General features: G+C 38.5%; 2 protein-coding genes across 5 annotated transcripts in view; one reads left to right on the top strand and one right to left on the bottom strand.

Moving 5' to 3' along the window:
- DNAH3 (dynein axonemal heavy chain 3) overlaps positions 1–20360 on the bottom strand; it is a 55211-nt gene extending 34851 nt beyond the window's left edge. Inside the window, exons 1-27 of the mRNA XM_054643469.2 lie at positions 20282–20360; positions 19718–19829; positions 18081–18194; positions 17099–17303; positions 16805–16838; positions 16122–16302; positions 15434–15623; positions 14749–14944; positions 13714–13839; positions 12793–12988; positions 11353–11532; positions 10838–10974; positions 10572–10677; positions 10242–10420; positions 9768–9952; positions 8372–8495; positions 7761–7917; positions 5829–5973; positions 5344–5555; positions 4992–5083; positions 4451–4565; positions 3838–3954; positions 3474–3653; positions 2239–2375; positions 1397–1598; positions 740–832; positions 323–433 (exon numbers count right to left, since the gene is read on the bottom strand). Of these exons, the coding sequence (XP_054499444.2) occupies positions 323–433; positions 740–832; positions 1397–1598; positions 2239–2375; positions 3474–3653; positions 3838–3954; positions 4451–4565; positions 4992–5083; positions 5344–5555; positions 5829–5973; positions 7761–7917; positions 8372–8495; positions 9768–9952; positions 10242–10420; positions 10572–10677; positions 10838–10974; positions 11353–11532; positions 12793–12988; positions 13714–13839; positions 14749–14944; positions 15434–15623; positions 16122–16302; positions 16805–16838; positions 17099–17303; positions 18081–18179 (3699 nt within the window). The 5' untranslated portion in view covers positions 18180–18194; positions 19718–19829; positions 20282–20360. The remainder of the gene's footprint in view (positions 1–322; positions 434–739; positions 833–1396; positions 1599–2238; positions 2376–3473; positions 3654–3837; positions 3955–4450; positions 4566–4991; positions 5084–5343; positions 5556–5828; positions 5974–7760; positions 7918–8371; positions 8496–9767; positions 9953–10241; positions 10421–10571; positions 10678–10837; positions 10975–11352; positions 11533–12792; positions 12989–13713; positions 13840–14748; positions 14945–15433; positions 15624–16121; positions 16303–16804; positions 16839–17098; positions 17304–18080; positions 18195–19717; positions 19830–20281) is intronic.
- Positions 20361–22211: 1851 nt separating this feature from the next.
- On the top strand, positions 22212–27162 carry LDAF1 (lipid droplet assembly factor 1). Of its 4 annotated transcripts, none has more exons than XM_077186888.1 (5): positions 22212–22739; positions 23982–24111; positions 24486–24654; positions 25049–25187; positions 26331–27162. In XM_077186888.1, the coding sequence occupies exons 2-5, from the start codon at positions 24040–24042 to the stop codon at positions 26419–26421; spliced, it is 471 nt and encodes a 156-aa protein (XP_077043003.1). In that variant the 5' UTR covers positions 22212–22739; positions 23982–24039; the 3' UTR covers positions 26422–27162. The 4 variants fall into 4 exon arrangements, with proteins under 4 accessions (XP_077043003.1, XP_054499659.1, XP_054499661.1 ...); XM_054643684.2 differs by having other exon boundaries at positions 23977–24111; XM_054643686.2 differs by lacking the exon at positions 22212–22739 and adding an exon at positions 22848–23005 and having other exon boundaries at positions 23977–24111.
- The last annotated feature ends 540 nt before the right edge of the window (positions 27163–27702 follow it).

The raw sequence follows: 27702 nt of genomic DNA, 5'->3' as shown, positions 1-27702 counted from the left end.
CTTCCCATGTACAGACAGGAATTAGAAATAAAAATACATAGTGTTTAACAATGGCCTGTCACTTTTTGTTTGGTACTTTAATTAACACCAGTATCACTCATAAATGAAGTAATACAATTTCCTTCAGTAGGATTTCTCCTGATACACACCAAAGTAAATGGGAAAAAACCTCTGCTAAGACCCAATGCAAAAGGAAAAACAAAATAAAGCACTGCATGAGTAAATTGCAATATTTGTTGAGGAACTTCTTTGCTAGAAGGAGCTCTTAATTAATTAATCAGAGTTCAGTGCCTAGAAATAGAAAGTTAGAAGAAAATCTTACTTGTAAAGCTTTTTTCCTTATAGCCTCAGACACTTCTTCTGTCCAGTAAATGGATGAAACACAAATAACTGCCTGTCCAGGCCACTGAAGTACCCACTCTTTCCGAGGAACCTTAAACCAAAAAATCAATTTCAGACACAAGAAGTCATATAAACACATTAGATTATGGCACTGAGAAAAATTACTTTCCTCAAATGTCTTTTGTCTCATGCTGTAAATAAATGAGAGCAGCATCTTAAGCTTTAATACTTTTTTTCCTGAAACTACAGGACTAAAACTTCAAATTGGTACAATTGAACAGGAAGAGCTGGATTCCACTTAGCTTCAAACATGCTTCCTTGGTTAAGAATTTGAGCAATCTATTAATGTGTATTTGTTTGTGAAATCTAAATCATACCATAGTTTAGGAACAATTACCTGGCTATATCCTTTTATGCCATCTTGAAGAACTTGTCTGACACTGGCCAACATCATTTCTTCTACTTGCAAAAGCCATTTTTCTACCATGCCCTTCAAGAAAGAAAAACAGTTAAGATTTAATACACATTTCCTGACTGTATTCTTCTTCAATGACAAATTATTTGAAATGTGTTAGGGTAAATATGCTTTTTTCAGATCTGGGTGTTGTATATAAAAGAAATAAAGGCTGAAATTACGCAAAATACGACTGGCAATACTGTAGTTTACAGCCTCAAGGCAGGTAAATAAAGACAACCCAGTAAAGAAACAGCTGGATATGTTTTATATAAGCTTAAACAAAAACCACAGATTGCACCACCAGCTAAGCCTGCTCATTTTAAGCCAGGGCAAGCTTTGTTCCTACAGGATTAAGGGAAAAGAGTGTCTGTAACTCACAACATGCCCCACCTTTCAGAGGAATTTACTGCAAAACTGGTATGTCTTACTCCTTTTTGTAGGAAATCCTTTTATACCAGTCTGCACTCTCACTTCCTAAACTCCTTTCATGATGTGATCCCAAATGGTTTAAACCTAATTCCCTCAAAAACATGCACTTTATGCAATGTATTATGTATTAATCTAATTTCATATAGTAAAATTAAAAAAACCATTTACATTTGCTCTCACTGGATAGATTTTATCTATGAAAGGAACTATTTCTTTCTCTGAACTGATCATGCCTATGATCTCCAGATCTTCTGTGAACTCCAGTTTAGCAATTCCTTCAAAACACTTCTTTAGATGTGGCTGTACTCGAAGTGGATCCTTTGTCTCAGACAGTATTTCAAGCAGCTCATCATTAGACAGGAAAAAGAATCTGCCAGAAAAATACAATTACTTTCCAATCATGAAAATTTCCATTAATAATCTATTCATACAATGGGTTTTATTGATGCTTAAGATACTAGTGTATCAGAGAGGAAATTATTATCTCAAATCCCTTTCCTTAAGCAATTTTTAACATTATAAAACTCATCACACATCTGTTTTTTTCAGAATTTCAATGCAAAGGTAGAATAAGGGTTCTCAAACTCAGGGAGGGAAGACCAGATAGCTCCAGCCAGCCATTAAGTACCCTGTTAAAACCCTGAATCCTGCTCCTCGTGATCATGAACAACTCCCACACATCACACACCTCTAAAGAGGGTGGGGCAGGGACATAATTGCATATCAGCCATGGGAAGGCATCTTCAAAAATACCCTGTAGGTAATAATGCCTTTCTAATCCAAGTTTACATTGTGATAGACAGATTGTGCCTCCCCATCCCCACCTGTTCTGGCATTTCTCAACTGAGGAAAATGAGTTATGTCTAGAGATGAGAACAGCTTTTCATTTTTTGCTGCATGTGACTGTGTCCCACATATGTTTATAAAATGAGACTTTTAAGTTCAGTAGAAATGGTTTGAAAGAGCTTACAGCTTCTCGTTTCTAACTTGGGCCTGTTTCATTAATTTACCTTGGGAAAAATAATCTTTTCGACTCCAGGTAAGTATTCAGCCCCTTTTGAATGTCCTCTAAGAGAGTATTTGCTTCCTGAAGTCTGTCTAACATCTTGGGTTGTTCAGTTGCTACAAGTACCTTTGTGTCTTTCACCTTTATAAAAACAAACACACAGCAGAAACTGCTAAAAATTGCAATAAGTTTTACATTAAAATTGTCAGCATCAATCACATATACTGCAGGAGGCTAAAATGCTGTAATTCTTCTCTATAGTGTGCTTCCATGGTATTAAATACATTTGCATTATTGGATAGTTTTGCTTTTCAGACTGTCAATTTTACCAACTTGAAATTCATAGACATTAATGAAGGAAATATCAACAAATAAGATCTTTGGCTCTTGCTCCTGTGTCTTGAGCTTGCTACATTGTTTTCCACTCACAACTAAGTTTTATCAGAGACACAGCACATGACAATTATTTCCTGTCCTCTCTTTCTGGTAACACTCCTCTTCAGGGGGCTCTATTTCAGTACAACCTCATCATTCTGAGAGTCTGAGCTGTTGGACAGGTCTCAACTCCTACTTAGCTACACTGATTATTTCAACACCTTTACCATACAACCACACACTCCCAGAGTTTTTGAGAAACATCTCAGCTTACACCACCACTGTCTGGCCTCTTACTCAACTTCTTATTTACAGGAATTGAACAGGCTACCAAATTGCACTTCCTATTCCCATTATCTTAACCTGACACATTACTGTGACAGTCCATATTCACTAAATTTTTTAATAACCATGCTGTCATATATTAGAGAACAATCACATGCAAAAAAATCCATTTAGTTGCTCCAAAAGTGTGTACACCCTGTAAGTCTAATGCAAACTCTCACTGTATCCAGACAAAGCTTTGTACCTTGTCAGTGAAGCCATAACCAGATCCTGAAAGCACAAACCATTCATCTTTCTACCTAATTCTGACCATTTAGCCATAAGAAAGCTAAAACATTTAGAATTCATTTTCCTTGAACTATGATTCACTCTTCAACACCCAGCCTTTACAGAAATCTCAATGCAATAATGATGTAATCTACAATTTTACTGCAAGACTAGAAATGGTTGGACTTTAGTAAAGGATTTTTCACTCCATCAATACAAATACCCAACTGCAGAAAAGAACAGTGTATGCACATGATATTAATAATGATGTTACCATAAAAAATGCACAATTCATGAAATGCTAGCACTTACCACTTCTGTCATAATGTTTTTCCAGTATGAATCCACAATCTTAAACTTTCTGCCCTCTTCAGGCATTTGAGCTATAATGTCTTCTGAACTAAAAATTGGTTCCAAATACAACCATGTTGCCTGACATTTTAACCAGCTATCTATAATATCTTGCATCAAACACAGCTTATCTTTCCAAGCCTGCAACGAAAACATTTAGTAGTTAAGCAAAATTACGACAAGAAAAAAATCAAAATCAAAAAATATGAATATGTGTTCTTAGTTAACAACTGTCAAATGTCTTTTATCATGTCAAAATACCCTGAAGCACTTGAGGAAACTTCTTATGAAACATGCAAGCTCAGTCAAACTGGCTTTTCCTTACCAGACATTCAGCTTCTATTGGTTTGATGAAGGGGGAGCCACACACTGTCTGAGTCTTGACAATGTGATCATCCAACAAAAGCTGGATGTCATCCACTGCTGACAGGATGTTGGTGTCCTGTGAACACATCACATTTTGGCAAGTCAGATGGCAGTCACTGTATTTCACCACTCATTCTGCTTCCCCCTACTCTGTCATGTGAAGATATCAAATGGAATCTCTTCTGTACACCTCTGTTTCAAGGGTCCAGACAGAGATTGTTTTGTGATAGGAAGCTGGTGCCTTCTGACTTAATCATTTAAGCACTGTGACTCTTCTTTCCTCTGGGCAATTTAAAATTTTGTTACTGTCCAGCTTTCCATACAATACTGGGGAAGTCCTCAGGCTCACAGATTTATTAGAATGAACATGTGAGATCACAAACTCTTCAGATACTTAAGTCCACATAAAAGGAGTTATAACAATGGAGACATTTGCTCAGCTGTGGGCTAAGATACAACTTTCCATTGGGCCACAATGAATCAGCAGCAACATCCCTCTAATATTTCTCAATAGGTATTCAGAATCAAAGTGATTATTTTCAGATATCTATATTGATTTAGTGTTTACTTACAGTATCCCTGTACTTGGCCAAACCAAAGTGCACGTTGACCCACTCTGATTTCATTTTCTCTATTGATTTCTCTAAGGAATACTCCTTACTGGCAGCTGCTCCAACAGGTTCTATTCTAAATTGAAATGAAACATACATTTGAAATGCTTTTGTAACATAGCTGAAGAGCAAAAAAAAAAAAAGCAGTTGTAGGTAGAGCTGCATATCAGACTACCTTTCATAATAATTTCTTAATAATATCATAGACTCTTTCGTCAAGAAATATTTTTCCACTTTCAGCTTCACCAAGCTAGAGGTATTAACATTAATTGTAAGACAAATACAGACAGAAAATTCTGAATGAGCAAATTAAGTGATTTAGGAATACGACTGGATTTTTAATGCTCTGTGCTACAGGAACAACTGACAGTTCACACCTTGGTAAATACAGCTGATTTTACAGCATGTTCTAACAGCACACAGAACTCCAAAAGAACTAATATTTGGTATCTGAGCTATGAAATACAATGTCTAAAAAATGAGACTAGATTAAACTTCTTACTCTTCAATAAATTTTGAGAGTCCACAGTCCAACATGTATTTAAGGTTAGTGTTTTCATCCGGTTTGATCTCACATCCTACAATTTTACCAATCTGAAAATAAAGTAAGAAATAACTCTATTATCAAGATGCCTTTTTGTGAAATACTTTTAAACAGCAAGCAAAAAATTCCAACCAAGTATTAGTCCAACACCCTAATTTGCTTTTCTAGCATAAATTATTAATTTAAAGAAGCTTCTGTCTGTGACGTTACAAATTTCAAAACTGGATCTGTCATGTCACAGGATCAAAGATATTGGACTGACAGTTTCTATGGAAGAATATTTCCACTGCTAAAGCAGAGTTTAAAGTACCTGCTCCCAGTGTCTCTCCTTCATTCCACGATTGCAGACAATGGACAGGACAGGAAGATGCTGTTTAAATTTATCAAGCTTGAATTTCATGGATTCCGCCATGCGCCTGGGCACAGGCACATCTGGGAAGCTCTTACAGAGCTTGTACATGGTCCTCCACATATTTCCAACCTCTTCAGTAACTTCATCAGCATTCAATTGCAGAAGAGGTCCTGAATACAGCAGCATAAAAAAAGCACAGCAGGCACTTCAGCACAAGGAGATTCCCAGGGTGGTTTAATTACAGCTATTTTTCATCATTGTCCTCTAACTGGAAATCATCTGTGTTACAAAAAATTATCTTAATGCAAAATCCAAGTCAGTAACTCTATTTCACACTGCTTAACAGCATTTATTCCTTAAAATTATTTTCTAATTAACCCTCTCAGCTTCTACTTAACTAACTGCAAATAACATGTTTCTTCAAATGAACATCAAAGCCTTACCATTCATCCATTCCTCAGATTTGATATGGAAAGCATATGCTGTTACCCAAAGCTGCTCAAAAGGTTCTTTGGTTGTAATTATAGATTGCAAGAGAGGAAATTGACTCTTCTCCTGCCCAAGCAAATCTTCTTCATAATTAATACCCTTTAGGGGGAAAAAGAAAAGTGTATTATTCCCATCAGAAATTCCTATTGTTGTTTAAACTTCTGCACAGACAATACACAATTATTTGACATATCACAGATCTGTTGGTATAGGCCTGTGGATTTTAGGTGCGTAAAGTAACAGTGCTCTTGAAAATTCCCCTGGTCCTTTCACAGAATCATAGAGGTATTTTCCAATCTAAACCCTTCTAGGATCAAGTCAAATAGTTCACTCAGTATTTGAGGGTATCTTTTACAACTCAAATAAATTTTAAAATCCAAATCCATTTTAGAATAAGATAACGTACCATGGAATTCAGTAAAAACAAAACAAAGCTCACAAGTTTCCAATCAACAGTGAAATCGAAATGTAAGCCCCTCAGCTAGAGAGGCTTTTAGGATTTTTTTAAAACTTGTGATTAGGTTTTTTTCTTTTACAGAATTATCTCAGAGCTTCCACCAAAACAGGTGTTAATTGCTGTATTTATTCATGTAAGACATTGTCTTCATCCAAAAGATTTTACAGTAAAAATCAATGTGCAAATATTTAGATTTTTAAAAAGTATTAGGTGAAGGTATTAGGTATTTTAGGTAAAAGTATTAGGTATTTTAAAAAGGAAGGTGAAGCACAGAGAAATGCTGTCTGAAATGTAGACACTGAATTCAGATTGAGTGCAGAGTCTGTGCTTTTATAATGCTAACAGGCCTTTCATAAAACTTGTAATCATTCAATATGAGCTGCAGGCAGAAAAAACATAAAGATTCATATTCCAAGATAGTATTTAAATTCATATATTGACTGAGCTAATTGTCATGTCATTTAAACTGTGTGGATACACCTCTCATTGCAATCATGTATTAAGAAACTTGGGCTTAATCAGTTGTTCTGATCTACCTATAACAGCATATCCATGCTGTAAGCTCACACTAATTAGATATACTAGATGCATTTAAATCAGATTAATAGTGTTGATGTGTAGGACTACCAGTTTATTTAAATTCTAAACTCAATTAATTGGTTCCATTTTTTTCTTTTGAGTGTGACTTAATTAAAATTTTGACCCTTATGGCTCCATATATGGAGAAATTTCATTCTCTCACAGTGATTTAGAAGATTAATTAAGCCTCACAATGCCTGTGAGATCTCTCAAAGACAACCCTTCTAATTTCCCAGTAGAGTCACAGCTGAGACAAACTGTTCAACTCAGGATGATACAGTAAATTGGATAGAGAGCCCTGAATAAAATCTAGAAATCTTGGTCTTCAGTTTGTTTTTTGGCATTTGAAATTCATCTTATGTGTTAAAATGTATATTTATTGCCTATCAGCATTAAATGGAAATTATACAAACAGTTGAAATACATTTGAGTTTAATTAGAGAACAAGCAGAGGGACTGAAAACACAGCTCCAGTGCACAAACCATGATTCAGGAAAAATGCCAGCTCCCTTACATTCTGTCTCTGCCAACACTGCCAGAAGAACTGTTTTCTCTGGATAGCATCTTGGTACTACTGACTGCTTGGAAACACTGAAATTCATTATTTCAATTTTTAAAAATCCCTGAAATATTTTTTTCCCAAAATTTGCTCTTCAACTCAGTGGTTGGGACAAACCAGCATATAGGCACATAAAGATATTTGCCACATCTTGGTGAATTTGGAAATTTTAAAGCCATCTTAACAATACATGGCCAGAACACTGAAAAAAAAAAAAATCAGGGCAGGAACAAAACTTTTGCTCATGCAGCACATTGTAACCCACTCCATACTCGATTAATAAACACTAACCTCAAATTCTGCTAGAGCATCAGCTATATTCTTATTTAACTTTTTCAACTTCTCAGTATTCTTCCTCAATTCTTCTGCAGTCACGATATCTCCCCGCTTTTTGAAGCTTTCTAATTCTTTATTGTAAACTTCAAGAGTTTCCTTAAACCGAGAACACCTAAGATAAAGATAGCTAAGGTAATATGATGTTGTGTTTCATTCCTTTTCAGGCTCCATTTATTTTATTAATTACAACAGGCACTGTCACATGAAATCTGATTCAAGACAGTGAAAACACAGATGCCAGTGAAAGCTCACTAATCACTTATATCAATACTATGCAGTTCACGGGATTAGAATTCAAGGCTCATTTTCAACCCTCACAATTGATTTGCTTTACTTACATTTGCCACCTCTACTACCTGGAGAAAATAAAGGAAGAGTGAAAACAATGTAACAAAACTATGTGTACTGCTGTACTAATCATTATAACAACATAAAATTATGAATATTCTGGACCAATCTGGTTCCTTCTAAGTTTTCCTTCTTTGAAATTATCTCCCTTCTACTCATACTGAGATTTTTCTTTTCTTTAAAAATACCCAGTGAAAAAAAATTACTTAGCACCATACCTTTCAAACAATGCCCTCTCCACCTCAATCCTCTTGTCAGTCAACATATTTTTACTGTTTTCAAATATTTTCTTTATGTCATCAAGCCAAAGGAAAACTGTGCTGTTCAGGTTTATGTCCTCATCTAAAATAAAAAATATAGTCACCTTTAAGAAAATACCTTTTAACCAATGATTTAATAGAATGGTTATTATATAATAGAATGGCTACTAACAAGCAGAATAGTTAAACTATGTTTAGGAATAAGCAAAGAAACTAGTGGCTGGATCTTTACTGCAAAGAAACTCTTCCCTAAAACAAGGCTGATTGACAGAAAAACTGTAAAATGAAGTTAAGAATGTGAAATTACCTAAATAAGATGTTAGCTAGGCAGAGACAATTAGTAGGACCAGCTATTCCAGAACATCAATTCCATTCAACTACCCACAGAGAGACCACTCCTAACTAAATGTATATTATACCTATGTAAGTTGAATAAATGTTTAAACCATTTCTAGTCCTCGATCTGTAAATGCTGAATTATTCACAAAAGCTAGAGCATCACAACTACAAGATGAGCACACATCTCCATCTTCATATTTGTCTGTTTGCTCAGTGCACTTAGGTCATTATAACCAATGTAGGACACATGTTTATAAACCCAGCTACAGAGAAAATGTAATTATGAAATACTGAATTGCAAACACTCCAGTCCAAAAATGTAACGGAAAATTATCCTGGCTTCCATAGGCATCCTAATCTTCATCACAAATGAAGTCTAATAAACATGAAATATCCTTGTTATTTCTATCATTGTCTGATCCAAGAGTGTATTCTGCTTAAGGAAACAGTATTGTCCTGACAGTAAAATAGGTTTGCATTCATTTAACTACTCTCCCTTTTTAGGTGCAGCAAATAACAAACTGCATCTGTGAATTACATTTTTGCTTTGGATAAAAGCACAAACTAAAAGTAACTTCTCCAGATGTATCTTCAGACTTAGAGAACAGCCTTCATATTAACTAAAGACAGCAAACCATGACAGCAAAACAACTGAAGGCCTGATCTGATCTAATCCTCAGCTGCAGGGATGCAAGTTCTCACACTTTCTACATGCTGTCATAGATCCTTTGGCACATGGCTTTATGGATGGCTTTTATGTGGAGAATTTTTATTTAATAACACAGAGGTGTAACATCATTTGGCCATTAAAAAGCTCTGTCTGTGCTGTGTGCCATTCCTCTACCTGCACTGGAACATTTTGGCCTCTACTGAATTCTTTTTATTTCCTTTCTATCTCTTTTGGAACTTTCCATTAGCACCCTAGAAGATGGAATATTTAGGCATGCATGCAAAGTCCATTATTTATATAGAAATATTCTCATATGGAAATTTTATATTCTGTAGTTAGACATACCAGAGAGATCAGCATAGTCCATGAGGATTTGCAGCCTTTGTGCTGCTTTTTCGAGATCCTTTTTCAGTTTAACAACAGTAACATCACTGGATTTCTTTAAGAATGCTTCATATTCCACTAGCTGTTCAGTGCTCTGAGGCACCTCACTCATTCTCTTTGCAATAAAGTTAAAGTCATCACAAATCCTTCAACAAAAAAAGAGAACAGACATATCACTGGGATTGTAAATGAAGAGAGAGGCAAGATCTAGTAAAATGATTTTGTCTTTGAAAAAAAAAAATTAGATTTCTTCATACATTGAACTTTTTTTTTTCCCTGTGAGTTCTATCCAAAGTTCCCTGTTTAGCCAGGCTGCCCATCTTGCACTTGTCTGGTCAGCACTAAAAACCTCAGCAGATGAGTAAAGGTATCTCATCCACAGCTATACAGCAGCAATGCAGGCAGACACCAAGAACCATCCATGCAAACAGGTACCTTTGATTTAACTGCCTGTTTTCCATCACTTCAAATTCAATCAATGTGTCTTTGAGATTCTGGGTCCGATTGCAGAGTTCCTGATTCAGCTGTAGAGCATCCAGACAGAACATGGCCAGAGGAACAGTGATATCCATAGAAGCAATCTCTCCTTTCAGTTTTGTGAAGCTGTCAATCTTCTAAGAACAGAATATAATAAATCTGTTATTTTTCCTGGAAGTCTATAGCTGAAAAATCTGGATCATTTGTTCTTGAGGCAATAAGTTAGGAAGTCGTGTGTGATGTTTTAGCAGCTGTATGGACATGCTGCACTTGTCAGGAACACATTACCTCAGTTAAAGCATCTAAAGAAGGAACTTTTTCCAAAAATTTTGAGACATCTTGCCGTGATTTGTTGTTCAGAAGATTGCTGTACTTCTTGTACACATTTAAATACCTTAAACACAGAAGACCACAAAAACAAACATAAGTTTCTGATGCAAAGTTTCTCTATAGAAAGAAACATAAAATACACTCAAACTTTCTATTTAGTCAAATAGACAGTGCTATGAAATTGAGGGTTTGGAAGGGCAATGGAGTTACCAGCCAAAACTTACTTCTGTGGACCAACTATGTTGCTTTCAAAGATCTTTTCAAGTTTGTTTATATATTCTAAAAATAATGACTCTTGTGGCTTGACTGTATTAAGAGTGAGATCACCTCTTCGTAATTCCGGAAATAGAATTTTCTCTACCTAAAGGAAATCATTACAAATACTGTAACAAGACACAGAATAGCAAAATAAATTTTAAAAAGTATTCTACTACCCATTCCCCTACCACATTAAAAGAATCACTATTTGGTAAAAATAGTGCAATGTAAAAATGCTCTGATCCAAAATTAACACTTGGTTACTCATAGAGTGAAAACTATATGAAAATCAAACCAGTGCTTCAATATAACTTGAATTTGAAAAATAGCTTCTATAATCAAAGAGCTTGCACAGTTCATGATTCACAATCCTCATCTTTATCTTCTATTTGTCAGTCTTCAGCCTCATTCATAACTTTTTATATTATAGATAATTGTTATTAATATTGTATTTTGTGTGCAGCTATAACTTATCCAGCACCTTTGGGAGTTCCTCAGCACTCTGCAGGATCTTCTGGAAGCAATGGCTGATTAAATCCCAACATGCTCCCAAAGGTGGCTCAAAGACAATATCAGGCTCTTTCACACGGAGCTTGACTATGAGTATCTGAGATAGGAAGAACTGCATTCCTTGATATGGTTCTTTAAAGTCATTGCCATCCTTAGGGAAAAGAAGGAAAAATTTACAGAACAAGGAAGTGAGCTATAGGAATAAAAATTTTTAAACTGTTCAAATTCCCCAAATAGCCTTACTACACAATAACAATGGGATTATCTTCCCTGATATTTATACAAAACCTGGTGTTTCAAACAAGATCCTATGGTGCTGACTCCTAAATGAATCTATAAAAGCTAGAACTAAGAAACTGGATTTAAGCCTACTGCCTTTTCTCTTAACTAACAGAAGTCCATCACTATTATCATACAGACAAAATTTATTAAAAAAAAAAAAGTAATCTATAATATCTATCAGAAATAAATTGCAGAATCTAGTTTTAATTGCCTTTAATTGTATGGTCAGTAAGAAGTGCACGACCCCCAAATTGCCTTTATAATAATGGAGTCCTAATCCATGGCTAGATTCTTAATGTAGGTGTTATAATAAGTTAAAAAATAACAAAACAAAACAAATAGAAGAGCCCACCCAAACCAACCCACCAGATGGAACTAAAAAAAAAAATTTAAAACCCCACATCAGCCACACAATCATCATCCAGATGCAAAGCTTAGTGCAAGGTCTGACAGTAAATTGCATCAAGCGAGTGATTCAATGGATCCCCTGCAATGCAGCATTTAACCCATCATATTTATTCATTTTGTCTTATCAAGGTAGGTCCTGGGTGATCCTATATTTTAAAAATTCATTTCATCAAAGAAGCAACTTTATGGTAGCCATAAAGTTGGTATGAACTCCCATGGTGTAATGATTATTGTTATAATTCTGTGCATTACTTGAAATAATATAGGGCACTCACTGGGTATAGACAGGGACACCACACCCATAAATCACCTCTGCAAAGGATTACACACATGACTGTGCACACTTCTGTCTTCAAAGGGAATTGTTTCTGTGCTTTCAGAGAAATACTGTAACTGGTTAAGACCAAGAAAATTAAAAAAAAAAAAAAAAAAAAACTAAACTAAACTAAGCTCAATGCACACTCACTCCAGGCTGAACTGAAATCTGCTACCAACTCTTACTTGTAACCCTAGACCTGCCAAGTGATCATTCAAGTCAGTGGTTCTTGACCATGCAAAAAATCCACTGAGTATAGACCAGCCTTTGTAGGATACAGCCATTTTTTTATGGAGGCAAGAGCCATTTGGGACATTTTAGCCTACAAAGAGCACTAGATGTTATGGCTATATGAATTATCTCCATGTAAGACAGAAAACTATACATATACCTAAAAGCACGTACCTTGTGGATCATAAAAAATGCAAGAAGATCTTCTAAAGAGTTAATAACCATCTCACGCAATTGTAATGACATCAGAGCTGCCACAGAGCTAAAATAGCTTTCAACTTTCTTAGAGGAATCAGAGTCCCTTTGAGGAGCAAAATGAAGCCACATGTGTCTCTTATCAATAAAAATAGATGCACAAGTTGGAATCCACCTACAATGAAATAATACAAAGTTTTTAAAGGCTTGTTAGTCTTACTTTGCTCCTTGCAACGAAATCTAAACTCAGAAATTACCCAAAGAATGAGTAAAATCCAAAGGGCTAGAAGAGAATTGATAATTAGATATCAAACAAAACTATACCTTCCAGGACTTAGAGGAAACATGAGTTTTAAAGCTAAAGATGCTTGTTATAATGGACCACTATGATTAGTTTAAATTAATAGTAATAGACAAAACAATAGTAAATTATATTGTTTTATTCATTATGAAAAAATATTCAATTATTAGCATTAAATGAGAAAAAAGTTTGTAACATATCTCAGGCAGCAGAATACAAACACTTTCCATCATGTGTCTCATATATTCTCTTTCTTAAATTGACTGATTTCTGTAATTAAAAAAAAAAAAAGATTTTCCATCACCATTTTTACAGATACAGACTCCACTCCTCTCATGGTCAGAAACCTTCTGAATTCCAGTCTCCATTTATTCATAGTTTATTACTATTTATTCTTGCACAAGAACTCTTGCAGTTCCAAAGGCTCTGGCAGTGTCCCAGTGTTTTTTCCTCTGAGGGCTATTCCCCCCTTTGCTTTGGCAGCCTTGTGGCTGGGACTGCTGTCATCTCTGTCTAAGATCTGTTTTAAAAACAGGCCTTGATGTAGGTCAGACCCTGAGATATTCTATTCATCTACAGCTACCAGAGCTGGCACTGACTTGTGCTGAAGGATGTCCCGAGCTTCCAGGCAGTGCCTCCGAACGATGGCCTCAAACTCCGCGGGCAGCAGGGGCAGGCGGCCACAGAGCACCTCTGCAGTGCGAACAAAGCGCAGGTGGCTGTACCTAGGGGAGGGGAACACAGGGGAGAGCCTCAGGGAATGCTGTTTAAACAAAAAGCATCCATGAAATATAGGCAGGAAGGCCTCAAGTGTATTACAAACACTAAAAATGTAATTTCATTTATAAGTATCGCTCCATCGCCAAGCTGTCCAACAAGTGCATTTCTGATTGGGTTTTTCTAACCCAGAAAGGGTTTCATAAATTTTAGTTGTACTTGCTGTATTTAAAACTCTTAATTCTTTGCTAAAATTGCCTTCTCCTTTTCCTAGATTCATTAGTTTATCCAGTCATTAAAGAACATACAGAATTAAACCTACTGCTTCTATTCTGTATTATTAAGTAGCTATCCTGACTACTCTATGGGGAAAGAAACGAAATTTCAGCAGCATGGAATATATCACAGCCTATAACACACAAGCTTAAATTCCTGCAAATGTTTCTTAAGTGCAAAAACAAGCTCTAAGAATTACTAATAACGATATTATCTTCCTAAGATAACACATCTCAATTTTCAAGTGTCCCCAGGGCAAATTCAACTACAAACATTTGAAAGATACTCAGTTTTAAGAATTAATTTTGTTCATAACAGCAACCAGGATGAGAATTCCAAATCACCATTTACTTGAGCACTGGATCTTAATTTAGGCATAGCACCTTTTAACAAAGGGGATGATCTTCTCACATCATGTAACACATGTTCATTCAGTGATTGCAGGAAACAATCATTTTATGCTGAAATTCTTAAGAGGCTCAAAAAACCAGAATTATTTAGAAAACAGACATCTTTTACCACTTTCTACCTAGTGGCTCCCCCAGGACTGTCTGTAGAGAAGTCAGCAGATGCACTCTAAGCAAATCATTAAATAAAAACATGCTACATTTCATTAAGGTCCTATGAACAAGCCATCTTACTGAGAAAGCCAGAGCTCTTGCAAAGTGGGCATCATTGAATTCACTATGAACAGATTGCTTTCATTCCAACTTTTTGATTCTTTGTAAGAGCTGTGCCATGGGACTGGTGCACAGACAATTCTCCGGGGAAAAGGCCGTGGGGTGCTTTGAATAGAAAGTCTCTTCCTCTCAGCTGGATCCAACAAGATATAATCAACTAGAACAAATCATATATATCATGGTTAGACTGCATATATAGCCAAAACCTACATTCAAAACCACTGTATCTTCATAGTTCAGGAAGAAGTAGAATTCTGCACATTTAAAACTAACATAGTCATATAGGCATTTGTATGTTTTTAGTATAAATTACAGCACAATAAACAAATCACAAATTTAATTCTAAAATTATTAAAGGGGGGGAAAAAAAGATAATTAGTCCTGATTCTAAAAACAGGAGACAGGAGAAACGATTTTTCATTCCATCTCTCCACTAAATGGGATGTAAGGTTTCATAAATAGATATTTGTTGAAATTGTTGAATGCTATATAGCATGATCACAGGTTATTTTCTCTCAGAGATCTACTGTAGTTCTACTGACCCCAAAGGAATTCCCCATGGAATGCTAAGAACAGAAGGAGATTTGTTTTCAAAGCACAGTAAATGTCTACACAGTTAGAACTGCTCAGAGATTGTGAGTCTTACCAATGGCTTTCATGATGCTGATACGATAATCTTTCCTAATCTCTCCTTTTAAAAGTGCCAGGAATTTCTCCGGCTCTGGGCCAGGAAGAATGTGAGTTGGAAAATGTTTTAAAATTTTATTCACCACTTGCTTATCCTGAGGTGCCAGCATGTCTTCTCGCACTCCATTATGTATGTAGTGACAGTACCGCTAAAAAATGTTTAAAAGATTACACTTATTGTATGAATTTTGTGACAGATAATTAATTACTACAAAGTATTTTTAGCTTTTTCTATCAGTTTTCTGTAACTGAAAGGTGTTTGAATAGAATGGATTTTGGGTATCTATCTATGCTCCTTTTAAAGCACTGACATCTTTTACAATGGTGTTGATGCAAGCACATAGACCACTAGAACTCAGTTCAGCATATTAAATTACAGATCAAAAAAGTACTAGAGAACAACATGAGAGGTTAAGAATTTGGGAAGATACTTAACTTGCAAAGCCTTTACAACAAAAATCAGAGTAGCTACAAACAAATGAAAGAGTTGACAATATTTAACAGCAGTTTACTATACTGAGTATTTACATCTCCTAATCCTCATGTACTGCCTGCTTTTCTCAGCTTCCTTTTAGTAAACAGTTTCTAGATATATTTCAGATGATTACTGCTGCTACTTTCATCTCAAAAAGAAATTATATAAATACCTCTAAATCATCACTTGAAGGTATCTTTTCTCGCTTACTTATCTCCTTCTCATGTAAATCCATGAGAGCAAATTGTTCTTCTGGGGTCAGTGGCTGGTTGTTTGTATAATTTATGACATGCAGCTCTGGTGTATGAGCAGGTACACTCAGTGAAATGCGACTCACAGTCTTTAACAAAGTACTTTTGAAAGAAAGAATACAAGTTTAGTGAATAAAGAAGCAGTAATGACACATTATGACAATATGACACAGATTATATAAGCCACTTGTGCTACACTGAGGACAAGTATGATCTATGGAAGTATTTCAATTATTCAATTAAAAACTCTCACTAAAATTGCATAATACAATATACTACTTTAACATAAAGGATGCCAGTATGCAAACCTTACAACTGCCCAGGATCACTGAGACAGGCAGCATTTTATGAGCAGTTCTATCAGAGTCAAACCTACTAGGACAGTTATTTACATTGCCCAATATCATAATGTATTTTCATGTGATTATCTTATTAAAATCTTGTGACTCAAAAGCCAGTCTTGATGCAGGTACATTTTTTGTAGGGCCTTACCTCCTCATGCTTGGATGCTTAACACAGCATTCAGTAAAAAGAAATACTAAATCACAAATGAAACCAGATTTACTGTAATAATCTGTATTTTTAAACCATTACAGTACATTACCTGTCAGAACTCCATCGCCTCTTTTTCCCTGCAGCTTTAAATCTCAGTTAAGAAAAATCACAGACAGATATCTTTTTCAAATAAGATATTTCATATTGGTGAAAAACAGAGCTAAGATAATTAATCACATAATGAAATAAGAAAAAAATACAATGTCACAGAGAAGCACTGTATGTGATTATTTGGAGGGATGAACCTAACTAGTAAATGTGAAACATTTATTTAAGTTATGCATGTATTGGCAAATTTGTCTATACTGACTCTGAACATATAAACACATTCAAATATGGATACACAGTGAAGGCTGTGATATCTCTATCATTGAAAAGGACTTCATTTTTTTAATATTTTTTAATTTTAAATCCCGTGCAGTAGGAGTGTAGTTGTTGGCTATGGAGTCACTGGGGCTTCGGTAGTGCTGCTGTTCTTTAAAGGGAGCTGCCAAAGTCCATGATGTCTCCTGCATCAAAGGAGGATAACGGGTTTTCTGAAGAACAAGCTGAAATTGGAAAAACAAAAGGAAAAGTTTTACAAAGCACGGCAATTTAAAAAGCCTTCTTAGGGCTAGAACATCAAGTAGTACAAAAAGCAAATAAATAGGTCAGACAGGCATTTGACATCCATCCATTTTTAGATCACTGTGCTCTCCACATGAATAAGGATAATTTTACAGAACACTTCAGTCGTACTCAGGGTTTTTTTTTGCATAATCAAGGTATTTTTTAATAAATAAGAGAAGACGGTACATTATCTAGCTCTTTCTACTCCCCCCACATCTCTATCTTGCTTCTTTTCTTCTTATATTTGCTTAGATTTAGAAAATTGCTATTCCTTAGGCCTTTGTTAATTACCTATCTACTCTGAACACTCAGTCCTTGTAATAGCTGAAGAATAAAATACAAGTTAACAAATTCAGCTCTTGTCTTTCACATCAGAGTAAGGATTTTTAGACTTCTTTTGTCTGTTCATTCCATGTTTTCTGAGGTGACTTATTGATGGACTTTTCATCAGTCCTGATGTCTGAACTTTACCAAGATACCTCACAGGCACATGAGATGTATGTCTCAAAATACCCTCAGAGATAAAAGTACAAGAGATACAACCATGAATATAATTTGAATCATTGGTTGATTAAGGCAGGAAAAGACCTCCAAGGCCACCAAGTTCAACCTTTGAGCCAGTACCACCATACCCCCCAAACCCCACTGCAAAGAATGGGAATTTGCCAGCAGATGGAATGTGTGCATTCCCTGGCAGCAGGGGAGAGAGCACATACCTCATACAAGTCTGAAGGTGCATCTGAAGCAGAAGCAGGTGTAGGCGTGCGCTGGAACGATAATTTCACTGACTGCTTTCGACGACTCATACTGCACATGGAATTGTTTCCTGACTAGACAGAAATTAAAAGTAACTTCAAAGATGTTTATGAAATACTCTGTTTCAAAAAAGATTCATGAAGAAGGAACAGAGTCCTTCAGTTTTCATCGAAAGTTACATATGGCAACTTTTCGAATTTTAAGGAAACAGCCATTCTTTGTGGTGGGCTCCTCATCAAAACATGGTTTTTGCAGTCATTTTATAAAACTTCTAAACACCAGTAAATGCCAGTTTAAAAAAAAATCTTATTTTTATATCTCTGAAAACTACTTAAAATTAGTTTAATACTTTAAATTATACTAAAAACTCCACATGGAGTTTGTAATGGTATAAACTCTGGACATTAGAATATTAAATCCTACCTGACTGACAAATTGACAGTGAAACAGTCCAAGCTGTGTGAACTGTATTACTGGGGAGGGGAAAAAAACCCCTCTAGATTTGTTTAATGTCTACAAGGAGCTAATTATAGAAGAAGCTATTACCAGGATGCTGCTGGGAGAAAAAATTGCTCACAAGTACTCTGCAAAGTGTTGAACTACAAATGTCAGGATATCTGACACGTTTTAGGATTATGTTTCACCTCTTTAAGGTGACAATACTTTGACATGGCCTCCAGGATGCCATACAAAGTTCTGTCAGGATATATTCACAAAATTACTAAACCTCACAGTGTTTAAGATGCTTTTAGATGGCAACCTTCTTTAGCATAGGCCAAAGCCTCACCCACAGTCTGTTCTGAGTTTCCTAAATCAAACTTGTTTAGGAGATTCACAAAGAACGATTTCCTGAACACACAGTGACACTGAGAAAAAGGAGGTGGAAGTGTGCTGTATCTGAACATCAGTGAGTTAAATCACCATGGAAGAGGAAGTTATTACCCAATACAATTATGTTTGAATAGGATATCATTTTTTTACGTAATTTTAACACACTTTCAGCCCATGGTTATTGCTTTCTGACGTATCACTGAAAAACGAGGCTGTTGGAACCTAGTATCTAGCAGACAAAATTGTGTCCTCCTCAATATCAAAGAAGAGCCCATTTAGAAATAAAATTTGAGAAAGGACTGATTTGATTTACCTCCTTGGTATTCCTCAGCATGCCTGCACACACAGAGAAATAAAGACATTATCACTGCCAGACATAACTCATTAAAGAGAGCACGAATTCCTCTTGATTAATGACTAAAGGATGGGCCTTAGAGTACTTTAAAAATGAATAAATTATGCAGTTCATTAGGATACCCATTCATTCATTCTTAAAGGTATAAGAGTCATTAAAAAAGCCATCCTTCATCCTAAAACAACTCATGACTTATATGCCAAGTAACCTTTCAAACATCTAATATTTGAACAAAGAAATCCTTAATAAAAAGTATGTTATAAAGGATTAAGTCCAAATAATATTTAACAAGAACATGTGTCTTTCAATAAGCCTTCTTCCAATATCAAACCACTAATCACCAGTACTGGCCAATTGCATCTGAAGTTTTGACAAAGTTATTGATCTTTCACAGTCATAGAAGGATCTTACCCTCAGGAGACTTGGGCTCTCTGTTTTTGGCTTTATTTTGCTTTGGCTTTTCCGTTTGCCTAGGATTTTTTGGTCCTCTCCCTCAGTGTGAACATCCTTCTTGTTACATGCACTGGAAAAGAATGAGAGACTCATTTCAGGTACTACACAAGGTGTCAATCAGCTTCTATCCCAGTTGCCAGGAAGAAGAAAAATCAGCTCTCACATTCCTTGTTTACAACAATAACTTCTCTCTTCCTCCAAAACTCCACGCTCTTTTTTTCACCATTCTTCTCAAGCTCACTTTTCACCTCAATCTTCCTAACTCCCCCCAGATATCCTTCAAGCAAGACTTTTTTAAACCCTGCCCTTCCCACTTTCTCCAACACCAGTTTCCTCCTTGCTCTCTTCTAATGTCCCAGGAACTCTGGGCCCCCCAGCTGTGTTTTACAGCAGAACCACACATTAATTGCCAAGAAGAACAAGCCCAAGTCAAAAGGAATGGGAAATAGAAAGAGAGAGACACCCTGCATGCCTCACCCATCCACAGGATGCAGAGGTGAGCAGGGTAAGGGCAGGAACTACCTGCAGGTGCCCTTGTTACCAGTCCCTCTGCCTGTCACAGCCTGGTGAACTGCTCTGACACTCTGCCTTTCAGTCCTCAGCTTGGTTGCCCCAGTTACAGCATAGCTGGTGCTTGGAGACAGAATTCCCTCCTCCCCCAGCAGAGAGGAAACAGCCCCTTTCAGTGTTGTGCCAAGCTGTGGTCAGGGAGATTCAGTTGTGGAATCAATGAGGACCTGTACAGGCTCCTTTTACCTCTGAAAGTTATGAAAAAATGTAGTCCTGAGATCCCTGAGATATTCTAACTTTTGCATGAAAGCACTACACAGAGCTCCCAGAGCAGTAAAGCCTCTATAAACCCAAATTTTCTTAAGAACATTGGAAAAAAATATTCAAGAGTCAAAATCTTGAATCCAAACACCTTTACCACTTTTCCACCATTCAGAATCAAACTCCCTGAAGATCTGAACACAGCAGGTGGGATAGTCTCAATTTCTCTAAGCCTGTCTACATTTGCCTCCCACTCACATTCATCACCATGTCCTGAAGGAGTCTTCCATCACATTCTTCCACAAATGGGAATTACAACCATCCAACATGAAATCTAGCATAATCTCTTAATAGCTACCCTCAAGAGGGCCTTATACATCTTCTGCCAACACAACAAGAGTTCAAGTTTAAACCTTTTCCCATCATCTTTGCTATTTTTCATCCAGTTTTCTGTGAGCTGTGAGAATGGCTGATATCCCTGAGTTAACAGCACAGTTTTCCTTATGTCTTGCCCTTACACCACCTACAAGTGGAACATTGTTGTTGGCCACTGTTCTTTAAACAGAAGTGCAGGGTACAAAATCAGTAATGCTGCTGCTGGTAATTGCTTGGCTAATGTGTGCTGTAAGTCTCCAAATACTGCAGTGCTGGTTTGCAACATGAGTATTTTCCTGCTAATTGGAGCTGACACTGGCATGAAGACAAGCTCAATTAAGCAGCAGTTAAGAGTAACTACTGTTCTCTGTGCACATCAACTCGGATGCTCATAAATGCATGCCCTTCTAAGTTGAATAACTTATCTCTGCTGCTTGAAAAACATTAAAACCAGTTGTTTTGTATAGAGGAAGATTATATATGAATTTTTAGCAGAAGAGATAATTATGCATAGCAAGAAAATAATTTACTAAGAAGTATGAGACTATCTTCAAAACTGCAGCTATGGCATGCTTGAAAACAGCCAGAAATTTTAAATCTCCAGTATACTTTAGACTCAGCTCCATTAAACTTTATAGTGCCATTATCACTGAGTTATGTCACACTGCAATTCTGCCAGTAAGTTTTCCCTATGTTCACTTTTTAAAAAGTATACAAACCAACAAATTTATTATTATATACCTAAGTATACCAGGAATATCAATCCACTATGCACTTTAATAATATGAGTGATTAACACAGTAAGAGCTTAAGCAAAATACACTTGCCTTGACCATTGTCTTCTTGCAGGTATCTTGTGCTAGGCTTTTAGACTCCACAGTCCGAATATGTGTTAATATAATGCAAATCCTATTCCCTTTGTCTACACAAATCCTGGTATCTGCAGAGATCATTGAAATGAGCACCTCAAAGACACACAGCTCCAACAGTCTGATAAGTCTAACCCACATAGTTCATAAAACTTCTTTTTGCAATAATTTCCAAATGAAACATGCTACTTATTTTGCTGCCTTAAAAAAAATAATCATGAAACCGTTAACATGCATTTTTGTAATACTCTCAAGTACTCTCATAGGTGGCACCAATTAAATTATTAAAACAGGCATGAGAAACATGAATATTTAACTCATTTCTGATTGCAATTTACAGCATGAAAAAATCAGCGTAGCAGAAGCTGGGAATTGACTGAACCTCAGGCTTGCCTGTTCACACCCTCATGATGGCTCCGGAGAACAGCCAGGCCCAACCATCATCGTGCGGCACACCTCAGCGAGCATCGCTGCCGACAACAGTCCCGGCCAAAGGCTGGGGCACTGCAGCCGCATTGCTTTTGCTGAAAACCCGGCTGAATTCCTAACGCAATTACTCCTCACATGGCACATCTCCCCGAACAGGTTTGCCACGTGGGCACCAAAACACCCGGAGGCAGCAGACAAGGTGGGAACGTGTGGGAACAGCCACCGGGACGGGGGAAGGTGCTGGAGCCAGGTGAGGCGTCCCACAGCGGCTGCTCCAGCGCCCCTCACGACGGGACCGAGCCCTCCCAGCTCCCGGCGAGCTGCCCGCCAGCCTGGGACGGTGGCACTGGGGACACCCACGGAGCGACTGCTGGCACCGAGGCCGAGCAGCCTCTGCACGCCTCCACAGCGGCACGAAGACAGCAGATACCCTCATTTTCCATCCTCCATTCCAAAAAGCTCCAGGCTGCATGTCCTAAACCAACACAAACCCCTAGGACGGACACTCATGAGGGTGCCCGGAATGAGCGGCTGAGGTAGGGCCGGGGTGAAGGGCAGGACAGCAAGGGGTATGCGATAGGACACCCGAGGGGCATCAGGCACCGCCGCAAGCACCAGCGGCCTTTGCAGCCCGGCCCGGGAGCCGCACGCCCACGGCCGCGCTGCGCCGCCACAGGCGGGCCCTGCCCGGCCCCCGCGGGGAGGAGACAGCGGCGGGAGAGCGGCGCTCCCCCAGCCCGGCAGGCCCGGCAGCCGGGGACGAGCGGCCGAGCGGGGCCGGGCCCGGCGGGTGCAGCCGCAGGTGAGGGGGACATTGCCGGGGCCGGCGCCGCCCCGCCCCACCAGCCCGGGCTCCGGCACTGCCCGGCTGGGCGGGAGGGCCGCGGCCCGGCAGCGCCGCGGGAGCGGGGCCGTGTCCCCCATTACCTGCGGGGGACACAGGCTGGGGAGCCGCTGTCGGCCCCGGGGCGCTGGTTCGTGGGGGTGGCTGTGGCGGTGACCGGGGGGTGATCGCTGTGCCCCGGCCGCGGTGCTGGGTGCCGGTGCAGGCCGCGGGCGGTGGCCGAGGTAACGCCCGGGCTCGGGCGCGCCCCGCGGGCAGCTCCTGCCCCGCGCTGCCGGGGCTCACCCGCTGTGTGTGACAGTGTGCCCGGGAGGGCCCGTGTGGGTGCGGGGGGCACGGCAGGGACACCGACACCCTGGCTGCTCGGGGTAGCAAACAGCAAAATGCATCCTCTAAGCTGCCCCTTGTAAGGGTCCCCCGGCAACAACAGCTGGAAATTTGCAGGGAGATTACTGAGCTGAGGTTTCCCTGAAATTGACACAATTCAGTATGTGCAGAGCATCCTGAAGCATTTTGCCTTAATACGCCGAGTTTTGAAGCTGTGTGGGGTATGCTCTCGATGCTGAGCACAAGGACACTCACAGAAATAAGTGTCAATTAGTGTGTTACTGGTTTCCAGAACCCATAGCAACAAATTGTCCGTGCAGGTGGTTAGAAGTGATGTTTTTACTGGTAAGTGAATACCCTGATGGGTAAGCACGGGGTTAATGTTATAAAGGGAGAAGAGTCACCTGTATCTTGCTACTTGGCTGTGGGAGTTTCAGAAGAGCTTGCAGGGACAAGCCCTCTACATTAGATGTGCTCTTGTAAAAGTAATGAGTTAGACTGTGTATCACTTCAGCTGAAACCTACATTCTCTCTTTATACAAAGGAAACATTTTCAAAAAGCATCTCTATGAGCCTGTTACTAATTGTGCCTTAACTTTAAGGGAAGTTGGATGGCAGAGTGAGAACTGGCTGTTCAGAAGAGGTCGTGGCTGAGGATTAATAATATGTCCAAAGAAATGCAGGAACTACAGAAGCAATGGCACTCCGTGATGCAGACCATCCACAGCAACGCAAATGTGGGTCTGGACTGTAATTTTATATGTTTATAAAGCTCTTCCTTTTGTAACTATCAGCATATCACACCCTGGTTTATTTAAATGCACTCCCTATTTTTTAAGTGAACACTGTAAGGCCTATGCAAGGGCCTGTCCTCCCACACCTTCAGTCAAGAAAGAGGGAAGCCTGTTTTGCATTTTTGTGTTTTATTGGCATAACCCTTTGAGATAGTAGAGCATACTTTTGAAACAGAGGCAAGAAGTGCTCCTTATTCCAGCTGCAGACTGACAAAAGATCTGTCCTACCTGTGGTTCAGTACAGCAGCAGTAATCTGTGAAAGGTATCTGTGACAAGAGATTAAAAAACATCTAAAACATTTTTCTTTCATCTGCAGGTTGTTGCCTTTATGAATTCTCGTGTTGGCCAATATTTAGATGACCATCCTTTTGTTGCCTTATCACTCCTGATGTTTATTGCAGTGTCAGCTATTCCTGTTGGATTTTTCCTGGTTTTTGTTGTTACAACAGCTGTAATGGCCTGTATTGGTGTAATAGTCATGGAAGGTACTGTATGCATTCATGGATGTACTTACCTATTCCCTCTTAATGCATGTTATCTTTTTCCTTTTTAATTTTTCCTTCTGGAAGCCTGAGTCCTGGCACTTGAGGATTTCTGTGTGTAGTCCTCAAATCTCAGCAGTAGTAAAACTCTTTAATACAAGAATAGTAATCTAATTAAGTGTAGTCTATACAGGGGAAATCCTATTTTCCTTTCTAATCCCAGCCACCAGGATATGCCTAAGCCAGTTACCTTGAGCATGCACAGCTTTTAAGGAGGCTACCCAGATGAGTGAGGAAGATGGTTTTCCCAAATTGTTTAAAATTGGGGTTATGGTAGAACGTCAGCTCTTCTATTTGTACATAGACTTGTTTAAGTAACAGAGTGCTGTTTTGTTAGGTGTTGTGATTGCCATAGGGGGCATAGCCCTCCTGTGTGTGCTGTGTGGCCTGGGAGCCCTGTCCCTGGGAGTTTCTGGAGTGCTGAGTGTTTCTTACGTTGCACTTTCAACTCTGGTCAACTACTGGTGTGCATCAAGGTGAGTATGGATGGCTTGATCCATGCTTGGATTTCAAACTGTAACTGGGCTATTGCATTCATTGTTTGTTTGTTTTTGTTTTTTTTTTTTCCCTAAATGAGCCACTGTTGCTTAGTCTACTAATGTTTCTTGAATGCTTTGAATCTTGGGCTACCCTCATGGCTTAAAATGCAGCTGTCTGGTCATTGATAGGTATTCAAATGAGCTTTAATTCATGCCCTTTTTCCTTTTTGGGACAGAGGAAACACAATTGGTCTTTAAATGTGAACATGCTAACACAACATGACAGCAGGCAGTAAAATACATCTTTATCTCACTCTAATGTGTTGCTTTAAACATCACTAAAACCTACTATCAAGTTGAATTTTGTGTAGGAAATGAACTTTTGCAGTTTTTCCTGCAGGAAGACCCAGCTATCTCTGCTACCTGCATTTGTAAAGTAAAGGAACAAAATGCATTGTAGATTGGGGATAGGCAGAGGAGTACTTAAAAAGGACAGTGTGGTCAAAATAAAAAGAACAGGTTTTGTAGGATCCTGCACTGTGTAAGTTGCCAGTTGTGCCTGTCAGGACTTTGGAGGCCTGTTTCAGTCAGCACTGCTGAGAGCAGGAGGCAGCAGGCTGTGCTAGAGTGCCACCTGTGGCCCCCTGAAATACCTGCCAGGCCAGGAGCCACGGTGATCACTGTGCCAGAGGGAAGAGCAAGAAGAAAAAGCACAGCTGCTCTCTTGTAGGCTTCCTCAGTTAGCTCCTTCAGCACAGCTGTGTTTGCACAGCTCTTGAAGACACACAAAGCTGCCTGAGGTGGCAGCAGAGTGACAAAAGCATGGTGCAAAGCCCAGTTCAGGGCATGCTGCCACATCCACAACACTGCCCACCAGCTCCAGAAGACTTCTGTTTTCCATAGCATATCCAAATGCTCAATCCATCCTACACACCAGCCCCATTTAACTACAGCTTTGATGTTAAAACAGATAACACCATCTATTTTTTTGTTCCTCTGTCTTTTGAGAGAAGCTTAGACCAGCAGCAGATATAAACCTGTCTGGGACATTTCAAAAAGCTCTGCTTTTTTGAGCAAAAAATTAAAAGATAATCTTGGGGAGGAACAGACAATAAAACCATTCTTTTCTCATGTCCACAGGGCTCAGATGAGGAAGCAAGATGCTAATGGAAGTTTACCCCAGAAGCAGCCTGGCTTGGATCTTTCTGCCAATACTGCAAAGAGTGAATAGGTAGATTTCTCCCCACTTCATAGGCACTTAGCTGTACAATCCCAGCATTTGCTATGTAATTGTTTACTCATTAAGCATTCAATCATTGTGTACTCCTGGAAACTGAGAAAAATCAATATACATCTTACACTGGCACTGTAAAAGGGATCTTAAGAATAATTAAGAAGCAGCAGTGCAGTGGTAAGAGTATGTGCATGATGGAGTGTTCCACAGAGTTTGGTAAAGGGATGTAATAATAGTTGGTACTGTTAAGTCAATGGCAAGGTGAACAGAAAGGGGAGAGAGATATTTGGTTTCTCAGATACTGGAATTCTGAATGTACTCCCTTTAGTACATAGCAGTGGTCATTTTGATACAAAAGTATCACAGTTCAGAACAGTAGAAATGCATTTTGAATGTGGAAAAATATTTGTAAGCCTTAACAACCTTTGTTAAAATAGAATGAGTACACCAATGCTTTATGTTCATTATAAAGGGAAAAGTGGGTTTGTCATATGTCATGGTCTAAGCTTTTTTCTCCCTTTAGATGTTCTGTTATTCCAAAGGGATATTTTACTTATTGCCTCATCATATCAGGGGTATGCTTAGGTCTTGTTTAGGTATTTAAATTGCCTGGTTTGCTTCTCAGTTGTAACTTTTTGTATGTTATTTAAACTTTTTCATTTTTGCAAATGTTATTATATTTTTAAGCATAAAGTATTAACTATTTTAGTTTAATAAAGTGCTGTTTGTTTATCCAGATTGTCTTATTAGTCTAGTTTATTCTATAGTAAAAGCAATTTTTTCACAACTTGTTTTAAGAAGGCTACAGTTGGAGCTAAGGTTTTCTCCTTGAATAAAGTATATTATATGGCCAACATTGCTAAGCCACAAACTGCAGATTACTCCCCTTCTCATGCCTGTAAAGGAAATGCAGATGTCTAAGGTCTAAATTAGTTTTATTTAGTTCTGCATGAAACAACCTGCTGCTTGACTAAAACATGGACACAGAGCCTACCTGAGCCATACTGTGCTTCACAAAGTAGTGGTGCTAATAGTTTCAGCTTTTAGGCTAAGCTGGCCCCACACATCAGCTGTGGAGTGAAATAATTCCCAGAAGATTTCTAGGAGCCCTTTCTTTTAAAGGCACATTAATTCAGCAAACAGCACAAAGCCACAGAGCCAGCCTGCCCTCAGGCAAGGCTGCCTGCAAGAGCTTCCAGGAGGCACCTCCAAAGACAGAGCAATAAAGCCCTTACACCTGCCTGAAGTTACAACACAAAATCTTTATAGCACAGCTCA

This window comes from Agelaius phoeniceus, chromosome 16, assembly GCF_051311805.1.
Source record: "Agelaius phoeniceus isolate bAgePho1 chromosome 16, bAgePho1.hap1, whole genome shotgun sequence".
Classification (NCBI taxonomy): Eukaryota; Metazoa; Chordata; class Aves; order Passeriformes; family Icteridae; genus Agelaius; species Agelaius phoeniceus.
The sequence above is the reverse complement of the archived record's forward strand: the minus strand, read 5'-3'. Positions and strand labels throughout refer to the sequence as shown.